Source organism: Silene latifolia, chromosome 7 (genome assembly GCF_048544455.1).
Source record: "Silene latifolia isolate original U9 population chromosome 7, ASM4854445v1, whole genome shotgun sequence".
Classification (NCBI taxonomy): Eukaryota; Viridiplantae; Streptophyta; class Magnoliopsida; order Caryophyllales; family Caryophyllaceae; genus Silene; species Silene latifolia.
In genome coordinates, this window is record NC_133532.1 from 14,342,485 (window position 1) to 14,353,902 (window position 11,418).

Genomic DNA, 11,418 nt, shown 5'->3' on the forward strand with positions numbered 1-11,418 from the left:
ACTTTTCGTTGAATATGTAAATATTATATTTAATTTTTAATAAATATAGTTAAAATAGTTTTATAATAGAAAATAATAGAATTTAGTTTTAAAAATGGTAAAAAACTTGATTTGTGTTTAATTGCACATTTTTGAAAAACTTAGGGGGCTGATTTACACATAGTGCATAAGTTATTGGGGTAATTTGCTGCATCCCCGATTTTTTTATTGATAAGTTTGTTAAGGTTTGATTTTGGCGTTTTATTGTCATTTATGATTGTTAGCATGATTGTTTCTTCTGTGATTGATTAGTCTTTTAGGGTCTGATTTCAGCGCATTATGTTGATTAAGGATTGCTTTGATGCTAATTATTACGTAATTATTTGATTGATGCCTTGTTAGGGTTTTTGTTTGATGATTCGATTTCTGTAGATTGTTTGGATGATTGCTAGTTCTGTGATTATTTGGTTCATTGTTTGACAGGGTTTGATTTCGGCGCGTTATATACTTATATATCTGTTTGAGGATTGTTTGGATGATTTTTAGGGTTTTTCTGTTGATTTTTGTAGATAGATGACATCCAACAGATGGTTACTGGTATTTACTCTGATGATCCAGCTGAGCAACTCAAGTTTACTACTCACTTCCGCAAACTGCTTTCCATAGGTTTGCTACCACCAGTTTATGTAATATTAAATGAGAAATTGTACTGTTCATGTATTATATGGAGCTCATGATTATCTCTGTGTTTGAGAGAATAAGTAGAATTTGAAAACTGAAATATATGTTTAATGGTTTATCGCGATAATCTATTAATTTGGATTGGTCAAACTAATTGGGAAATGAAAGTTTTTTTTATTATATCTTAATGATTCATTTGATAAACCTAATAGTTGCATGATTGATTATCTGTGTGCATCTTTAAGTTTGGTTACCTTACTTTAGACACCTTTTTGTTTGGATATTGGGATGAGGAATTAGTTTCTTTGACGGGTTATATGATTGGTTGGCTTCTTAATTTGCTGATTGCTTCTGCTACAGAACACAATTCTCCTATTGAGGAAGTTGTTCAATCTGGAGTGGTTCCTCGTCTTGTTGAATTTTTGGGCAGAGATGATTACCCTCAACTTCAGGTTTGTTTTATTGACCACTGCTGCTACATTCCTGTGATTGAATTCAATGACAATTCCGCTGATTACTTGCTCGGTTCAGTTTGAGGCAGCTTGGGCACTTACAAACATTGCTTCTGGGACATCTGAGAACACCCGGACGGTCATTAATCATGGAGCTCTACCTCTTTTTGTCAAACTTCTTGGTTCACTGAGTGATGATGTTCTTGAGCAAGTGCGTTTGAATGCTTGCTTTCATACATATACTATCTCTCTTTTATATCAGAGTACTAAAATCACATCGTAATCCTTTACAATATGGGGGTTGCGGCGTGTAGTTAACCATGAAATTTAAGCATTGGTCTTTGTAATATTAAATATTGATGCTGGATATGGGTTGTTTGAATTTTTTCGTAGCTAGTCTTTTTAAATTTCTTGGTTGATGGATATGGCTAACTACTAACTAGTTTATACTTGTGATTATTACTGTGTTTACCAATTACTTGATTATCTAAATATTGTTTGTGCTTGATTAGCTTCTTTGTCACTTCAGGCTTTAGGTAATACTGCCGGGGATTCACCAAAATGGCGTGATTATGTCCTTTCTCTAGGCGCATTACCGCCATTATTGGCTCTGTTCAATGAGAATGACAAGCTACCTGTGTTGCGAAAGTCCACATGGACCTTGTCAAACTTCTGCAGAAGCAAGCCACGACCATCATGTGAACAGGTTTCTCTCTTTAGCTTGTTCTGGAAGAACTCCATTTGTTTCTCGACGGTGAAATGATTGTTACAGCTAACCTTACTTATGTTTAAACTGTATTTCGCAGACAAGTGATACTCTTCCAGTCCTTAAGCGGCTTATCAATTCAGTTGATGACGAAATCCTTAAAGATGCTTGCTCGGCATTGTCATATCTATCTGACGGTTCAGATGAAAAGATCCAGTTGGTAATTGACGCCATGGTAGTCCCTCGTCTGGTGGAGCTTTTACTGTAAGGGTTACATTACGCTTTCATGTTGTGTTTTATTTTGTTTGTTGAACCCCATTGTACGTCTTACCACGCCATTGAACTTGCAGTCATCCTTCTCCATCTGTTATCATACCTGCTCTTCAAACAGTTGGAAATATTGTCACTGGTGATGAAATCAAGACTCAGGTAGTGCTCCGTCTGCTTTTCTATTTTATAATAGCAGTTTTTGGCTCACATCCAGACTCAGCCAGTGATTTTTCTTTCGCGTTTCCCTCACATTTGAGGGTTTGACAACTTTCATTGAACTTTCCCTTGTCTGAATGTGTCATCCCCAGTATCTCATTGATCAGCCTCAGTCACTTCCCAATCTCCTCAGTTTACTGACTCAAAATCACTCGAAAAGCATAAAGAAAGAAGCATGCTGGATCATTTCAAACATCACCGCTGGGAATAGGGATCAGATTGAGGCAAGCAGTTTTCTGATAATATTACGTGCCTTTCTGCTTCTCCTCTTTGCTACCTTATACACAAACAGACAAGTTACTCCTTCCCCATCTTTCTCCTGTTTTGGTTTTGTGCATTTAACTCCTGACACACCCTGGAAAAGTTGCAGGCTGTTATTTCTGCTGGCATAATAGGTCCTCTTGTCAAACTGCTGCAAGACGGGGAATTTGAAATTCAGAAAAAGGCTGCTCGGGCTATTTCAAATGCTACTCGTGGAGGCTCTCACGGCCAAATTAAGTATGCTGCTGTTATCTTTATTGTTCCAACAGATATTTCTTCTTACCTATTTTGCAGTCTCGTTAAATTTTGCACAAATACTAATATACAACCATCATAAATTTAATCGAGCTTATGTGTATTTTTTTCGAGCTTTTATAACTTTTGATTTAAAAAGTTGAGCTTATATATACTATTCTTGAATTTCATTATAGTTTTTTAGAATCAATATTTTTATAATGGAGCTCAAGTTCTTTCTAATAAAGCTCGTAATGTATAGGTCTAAGCTCAAATAATTCATTATAAAGCTCGGATTCTTTACTATACAACCAATACAACTGGTTGTATAGTCTACTTACTGAATTTTGTTGGTCAAAAGTCTTGGTGAATTGTTTGTACACTAAATAAAATAGCAACATATTTACCCTAGAAATGATGATATTGAAACAACAATTTTTTTTACAAATGTCATATTTTAGAAATGGTCAAAGTGACGCCAACTAATAGACAAATTCGATTGGGTGAAGTAAATTTGGGATAGATGTTTTATTTTTTTCCTGGATACATATGGATGTTATCATACGGTGTATATCTTTTCATAGTAAAAAAAAATGGTCAAATGAGAGGACGATAAATAATGGAGTCTGGCCGGTGACAACAGCTAAAATGTTTCTCTGCCACTCAGGTTCTTGGTAGAACAAGGATGTATGAAGCCACTATGTGATTTGCTGAAGGTCCCTAATCCTAGGATTGTTGCAGTCTGCTTGGAAGGTCTTAAGAATATACTGAAGGTTGGGGAAGCTGAGAAGAATCTAGGAAGCACTAGAGGTGTGAATGTATTTGCTAATGCAATTGTAGCCTGTGAAGGTATAGATACGATTGAGAACTTGCAGATGCATGGCAACAAGGGTATCCGGGCGAAGGTCCGTGAATTGCTGGAGACATATTGGGATGAATATGATGAGGATGAGGAAGCATTCCCTTCAGCTGATGCCTCTCAAAATGAGTTTCCACTTGGAGGAGATAGATGTTCCATAAGGTAATTAATACTCCCTCCGTCCCAGTCACTTGTTGTCCTTTGGTTTTGGCACAAAAACCAAGGAAAGGGGATTAGGCCAATTACTAAATGACAAGTGGATTAAGTTGAGTGTGAATGATCAAATTACTCATCAAATTCATTCTTAAAATAGAAAGGACAACAAATGACTGAGACACCCTAAAATGAGAAGGACAACAAATGACCGGGTGTCCTATAACTAACATTTGAAGCCAAGCAGCGTCTATTGGTAACATGTGGTTAATATCAACTTACAGGACGTACAGTTGATGTCAAGTCTGAAGGCCAAGTGAAGTTTCCAAGTCAGTATGTCCAAATGTTGCTGCTGTCGAGTTGTTGATGTCAAGTTTGATGTTGGTCTTGTTGGGTACACCATTAGCCACAACTTGGATGCTCACTAAGCACCTCGATTATTGGAACACACCGCTGTCCCCGGCATCATTCTTTCCAGTGTCGTCAGTTCACACACCAATATCATGCCTTTTTTTTTTCCTTAAGCGTCCTAGTTGAAGGGATGTCGCAACTTGCAAATATACGAAGTACTTCTACTTACAGTTGACACGTCATCTTCGCCGTCTCCGTTCTTCTTGCTCTAGTCACCAAACAATGAACCACGGCTGCCAATCTTCTTCCCTCACTTCCATCTTTAATTATATTCTTTTGTTTTCGTGGCTAGCCACATATTTTCATTTTCAATTCATGTCGTATTCTTGTGAAGGGACGGCTGTTCATATTGTTTATCGCTGTTTTCGCAAGAACTGAACCTTGACATATCGGAGGCCGTTTTCTTTGGCGTAGGGGATCAAATGAGGATTAGCTTGGCTAAGGTAACATAGACGAATGTTTTCGGTATTGCATTCTAATAATATGACATTTTGTGCTTAGGTAGATCGATTGTGCGTGTTATTGCATTGTTTGTAACGTTGTTATTGCGGTAGTTGTGTTGTTGCTGTGGCGATGATGTTTGTCCTGCTTTGTGTACAAGAACAGGGGAGTGTAGCTTTTGTGTGTGGTCGATACTACGAAGTTGTATTGAGTATTATACTTTGTTTTGGTGCATGAATATGATATGATTGATAACCATGCATATGTGTATATGTCATATGCTTTCTGCCAATTTGATTTTATTATTTGATCACATGATTTTGTTACTTTGCTATGTCGATCTTGTGCCGTTTGATTAACTTTCGAAACCTTTGTAAATCTTATTCTTTTTAAATAACTGACTAACCTGACTATTAAAGGACTGTCTTACGCTATTTGCTACTGGCCGGTCTAGACTGTTAGGACTCATGTGGTTAATAATGGTTCATTTATTAATAACCGTAATTCTTGGAATAATATGTTTGATATGCTGAGTTAACTTACATAACCTTTAAAATTGGTTTGGGTTTATCAATTAGTTACATATCTTAGTGTGTCTTGGAAACGTTGTTCGGTTATCCCCTTCACTTGTATTCTAGTATCTGTGGTTATGGGTGGTCTAAGCAGATTCTGTTGTATGTCCGCTTCACTTGTATCCTAGTATCCCGGTTGTTTATAGGCTAATCTGGAGTCTATGGGGTCATCAGCCCGGATGTTTATAGGCTTGATGATTTGTCGAATCGGGATACGTTATCTCGAGAGTGTGGCCACACTTAGACTAGGTCCGTATATGATATCGTCGTCCTACCATAGGGATTAACAGTGATTGGTTTATCTTGACGTTTCTGAGTGCTAAGCTGTATCCGATTGATTATGTTTTGTTTTTGTTAATGACATTTTGTATGCTAATCACCATATGGTTTATCCTATGTCCATATCACATGATCTTTGTTTATTGATTCATTCATACTAATTTGTCTATCTTTCGTACTCTGTTAATATTATTATGATGTAATATGGTTGGTAAAGCTCCTGAGTTGCTCCTCACTGAATTGTGGCTGCCATTCTTTTATGGCTGGCTGGTTGCAGATTATTGGATGTTATTATTTGCTGCTTGAGTTGATCTGGGATAGTGAGCGAGTTGGAAAAGAAATGTATTAAGTGTCTTTTTTTATTTAGTGATAATTCGGATTACCTCGATTATTCCGCCACCGAGGACATTTGTATTACTGAATTTCACTGTGCTTATCTTATTTTGTTGAACGAAAATAATTATGAGTGCTGCAGGAATCAATTAGGACATGTAATGCCTTTTTACCATAGTGATTAGTATCCTCTGACTCTCAGTGAAACTATTGACTCCCACTTAAAGCATTAACGTCTCATTATAGGCGGGGGATATTCGTCAATAGCTATAGGCGGGGGATATCCGTCTACTTTAAGCAAAACAGGTCAAATGTCACCATCTTAACGCGAAAGGTCACCGGTACTATTTCCATGTGATAAAGTATAAACTACCTGTTGTAGCTTAGAAAATGGTACTGGTGACATTTGGCGTTAAGGTGGTGACATTTGACCTGTTTTACTTAAAGTGGGTGGATATTTAGTCTGTTTGTAGTTATAAACGAATATACGCCGTCTATAAAAAGAATTTGTGTAACTCAAATAAAAAGAATCACATCTGCAACCTCAATACTTGACTCATCTATAGCCTGATATTCAACAACACACCCTTCCCCAATTTGTTGGTCAACCTCGTAGTCCCAACAAGGAACCTCAATAGTGAATAATTATGTTTACTTCAGTCGTTGACATTAATGATTTTAATTACACGGCTCGTTACAAAAATAAAAGGAATATTCTACGGTGTACTCTCGAGTTTTTCAGTTTTTTATGTTGTACCCCTACATTTTTGAAATTCTATGGTGTAACCCTAAACTCTATATAGTAGTCTATACCATGACCTTTTTTATTGTATTTGTTAACATAGTTTCTTAAATGACTATTAAATCGTATATTTACCATTCCAATTACTCGATAACCTACTCATTTACTTATTAGTTCGCCGAATTACTCGTTAACCCACCAAATAGTATATGAAACTAACTAAAAGTTCATCAAATCTCCATCATCATGTCATGAATCATAACAGATGTTTTTAATAGTAGTTCGTGCCTTTTAAAGTGATTTGTGATGTTTCTCATATAGGATGATGATACAATATTAATAAGTTAGAATAAAGGTCAAATTACGGTTGTTTGATAGTGATAAAGTTAATGGGGAGTTAAACGAGGTCATGATGGAGAAATAAGTATGAAGTTTAGGGGTACAATATAGAATGTAAAAAAAGGAGGGGTACAACATAGAAAACCGAAAAACTCAGGGGTACACCATAGAATATCCCAAAATAAAATCACTCTCTTTTGCTTGTTTCTCGGTCATCTCAATTGCATACACATATCTAGAGGGTCTGGTGGCAGGAGTTTTAGATGGATTTGGTAATAAAATTGCATTTTTATTATCTATAGAAAGAAAAACAGATTTAGGTATAACAGAATTCTTATAGGTATAATAGAGTTGAGTTGTTTCCTACTAACGTGACAAGCATTCTCTTCCAATTTTTTCCCTTTGCGAAGAACTTGCCCTCAAGTTTCATTTTTAACTTAAAATATGGAAAAAAAAACGCTCCACAAAATCATCATTTCCCATGTTGCATCATCCTTACTCCCATTTGACCATTGGATCAACAAGTAACATCATGCCATTTTCTTTCTTGACCATTTTTCTTTCCAATAATGTAATGGGCTCGGCCATAAGCTGATGCGTATTGTCCACAATTAGAGTTAGGATCAAGCTTCTTAAAGACCTTAGACCTATATGCTTTTTCAATTGAGAAACATGAAATACAGGATGTATTTCAGCTTTTTCAGGAAGATTTAGCTAGTTTGGATGCCACCTTTCCGATTAGAGCAATGACTTTAAAAGGAGCAAAGTATTTAGGGGATAACTTGTGACAAGACCCGTATACCACCGAATGTTATCTATAAGGTTGCAGCTTTACATAAACCAAATCGCTCACCATCAATTCCATACTAGTGCGATATTTGTCACTCGAATTTTTCATCGTGTCTTCAGCTCTCTTCAAATGGAATTTGAGCATTTGAATGCATGCTTCTCTTGGTGCCAAACTCCTCTCCACATCAGCTATGGGACTATCCCCATTAGTGTATGGTACATGGATATGAGGAGAGTGACCATACACTACATCGTAGGGAGTAGTGCCTATCGAGGTATGAAAATTACTATTATACCACTGCTCAGCTAGTGGTATCCAATTGGCCCATTTATCAGTTTTTCCTGTAACACCCTCAATTACCCGGTCAAGATAATTAGGAGTGATATTATCTCGGTTTTCTGAGGTAGTGCATCAAAACTCCAATCAAGAACATTTATTAAAGTCCATAGTTTAATGAAATACATAAAATGAATTATACAATACACAAAGTCTCAAATTTCAACAACTCTAATGAAATCTACATTGATATCATATGACCACTCGGCTAAACTCTTAATGTCCAAAGCTCGACCCATATCCCGATCATTACCAACTCTGAAACCTACAATCCACTGTTTCCCATATAACCGGAAATGTCATATGGATCATCACAAGCCACCATAATTAATTTTATTTTTTTTTTGGTGAAATGTGAAAATTCCATTAATAATCAATATAGTACATCACCATACATAGATTTGTAAGAACACTACTTAAAACATGTCTCCCATTAGGCAATTAAACTTACTTGCCTGACCCATGTTCTTTCCCGAATACTTACCTTGTCAATACCTAACAACGCTAAACTATAAACTAAACTCTCCTTAACTTTTTTAACTATGCACATTGGATGTTGTACATAGCTTCCAACCCTGCAACAGTTTCGACTTTCCAAGATGAAGCATACTAAGCTTGCAATTGCTGCCAATGCTATCTTCTTTTTCAACAGAGATCTGCATCTCCAAGTTAGTCCCCAACTAGGCATAGCTCCCATGCAATGGAAGCCCAACCAACTCTCTAAAATCTGCATACAATGCTTGCTATAAATGCAGTAAAAAAGCAGATGGGTGTGTGTTTCTTGTCCATTACCACATAGATACCACAATCCATCATTGAGGACCTCAAACTGTAACAGCCCGTCCTTTGTGAGAAGTCAGTTTTGTACAAATAACTAGTTGATGAAATTAATTTTGGGTAGACAGAGCTTATTCCAGGCATAAAGAAGCCATGTAACCTTCACATACTCTTCTACCAGCCACTAATATACCACCTACACTGAATATTCATCTTGTAACCAGTTATGTAACACCCCCTCATACCAAGGGACCTTACCAAGGACTACCCTAGCATGAAAGACTGTTACCATCTCGATTGCCCGAGGTTAGTATATCAAAGTTAACAATCCAAAATACATTTATTTAAAGTGCAACTGAGTTTAACGATTACATGTTTCAAAATCAAACCAAAGTACAACTGTGAAAAAGTCCAACAACTACAAAGAATGAAAGCTAAGTCTCTTGACGGCGGAAGCTAGACTCGAGCGATGACTCCCCATTACTGTCCCATAGCTAAAGAACTGCATCACCTGTCACAATCTGCTCACCATCCCCGAATGGATCACCACAGATTTTATAAAAACAACAACGGGGTCAGTTACTGAATAATCAAAGTAAGACAAGTACAAAAGGCAACCAGTTGATCCTCCTCCTCCTCCGATATCCCGATCTCACACAGTAACCGACTACACACCGAGGTATGTAGCCCTGCCAGATTACCCATCGCAACAGGTAATCCTCGCCGCCAGTGGGGGACCGCAGCCAATCCCCACCTAAGTCCCGCTCATCAACGAGCGATATCCATGTCCCTTAATGTGCACATCCCCTCCCGTGACGGGTTCTACGGAGGGCGAACTAGAGTGTGAAGTCACTCCCGCAAGTGACTCCACCACAATAATCACAACACCAACACCACACTCACACCAACACCAAGACTCCCACAAAGATCAGTAGACAATTAATCGTACACAATACAATACAATCTCAAATCAATTAAACAGGAACTGAGTAGGGAAACCCTACCTTAGCACAACTGCAAGAGATATAAGTAAGGCAATCTAGAACGGCTCCTCTACGAAGTCTCCACCTAACACAATCACATAAACAACAATCACCATATGCAAAACCCCCATTTTTCCAATTCATAATTCAAGCCAAACCCTAAAGATTAAGCAAGGAATTTAGGGAAAAACAAGGACTTACCGACGATAGAACAAAAGATGAAGGAACTTGCTAACGATCACACACACTAGGGAGAGATTTGGAGAGGATTAGAGCGTCGTTGAGTGTGTAGGTTTTGTAAAATTGTAATTAGAAACTGATTAACGCGTTTATATAATTCTAATCATCTCCAAATCAAACCGCGGAAAAGACACTCGTTAGACCGGATACTCGGTCGAGTATAAAGTATACTCGGCTGAGTACTGTTGGACCTTTAGTCCTAATTAATTGTTTTGATAATGACAGTAATGATTTGTATGTGGACTTAATATATAAACATATGCGTGTAATTGTGTGCTTAAGTTTTAATTTAGAAAGGAACAATTACAAAGACGCAAGCTTGAAGTTTGGACCAAGGAGGTACAACTTCAAATACATTTGATCGATGCATTCAAGCGAGATCAAGATTGGAAATCAGCCACGAGACTCAAGATGAGAGACTTGTGAAGAGACGATTCGTTTACTGAAGATCTACTGAAGATTAGATAGTATAGGTCGTCATCCGGTAATGGTTTTACTTTGTTTGATTTAAAGGTTAATGAAGTTATGACCTAATAGACATAACTTCATTGCTAGACAAAAATGATGCGTTAATTTTTGGAAAATATATTTTTAATGGTTTATAAAAATAAGAGAGTATTTATTTTGGTTGGAATTAATTAATTAGAATTTAAGTTAAATAAACTATTGGTTTGTAATACGATATTTATATCGTCATGCAACCTAGGGCTTTAACTAAATTCTATCTCGATTTGTTGCGGGCTATAGAAGCAAGAATGGACCGAAGGAGGCCTTGGGCCGGCCGAACCCTAGGGAGGCCGAAACCCTAGGTGGTCGAACCCTAGGAGGCCGAACCCTAGGAGGCCAAAACTCCCTTCCTTTGCTTCTTACTTGTTCATCAAGTTATTTGTTTCCAGAATATTCCTATGCCCTAATTCCAGAACCTTCCAAACCCTAATTCACTCTACTATAAATACTCTCATTCATTCAACATTAATTGTTGACACACACATCTACAAATTTCAAGAGAGAAAAATATTTTTAAGCAAAAATCATTTGAGCTTTAATTCTTATTTTCTTATTTGCTTATACAAAAATCACGCATCAAATTTGTCAATCACTCGAAGAAAAATCGTTATAGGATATTAAATACACAAGGATAGTATACTCACTCGCATAACGTGAGATTAGTATTTGTCGTTGTATTTTTCTTATTAACGTAAGAGCAACCTAGAGTATTTAGCGATACTCAATCTGAGTTATAATCATATAGTTGATTATACGAGTGGATTGGTAATTTTTGTAATCCGGAGAAATGTACTAAAAATTATTAATCGAGAATAGTGGACGTAGGTTTCGACTTGTGGCCGAACCACTTCAAAATC

The 11,418-nt window shown here is 37.0% G+C and overlaps 1 protein-coding gene across 1 annotated transcript; it reads left to right on the plus strand.

The window, feature by feature from the left end:
• The first annotated feature begins 442 nt into the window (after window positions 1-442).
• On the plus strand, window positions 443-3,824 carry LOC141589755 (importin subunit alpha-1-like). The gene is made up of 9 exons (XM_074410380.1): window positions 443-645; window positions 1,021-1,112; window positions 1,192-1,323; window positions 1,642-1,818; window positions 1,919-2,082; window positions 2,169-2,247; window positions 2,397-2,528; window positions 2,675-2,802; window positions 3,467-3,824. The coding sequence occupies exons 1-9, from the start codon at window positions 567-569 to the stop codon at window positions 3,822-3,824; spliced, it is 1,341 nt and encodes a 446-aa protein (XP_074266481.1). The 5' UTR covers window positions 443-566.
• Window positions 3,825-11,418: the final 7,594 nt, after the last annotated feature.

Coding starts and splice junctions, on each gene's coding strand:
- LOC141589755 (XM_074410380.1), top strand. CDS start 567: ATGGTTACTGGTATTTACTCTGATGATCCAGCTGAGCAACTCAAGTTT. Junction 2,529..2,674: donor GGAATAGGGATCAGATTGAG/GCAAGCAGTTTT, acceptor GAAAAGTTGCAG/GCTGTTATTTCTGCTGGCAT. Junction 2,803..3,466: donor GGCTCTCACGGCCAAATTAA/GTATGCTGCTGT, acceptor TCTGCCACTCAG/GTTCTTGGTAGAACAAGGAT.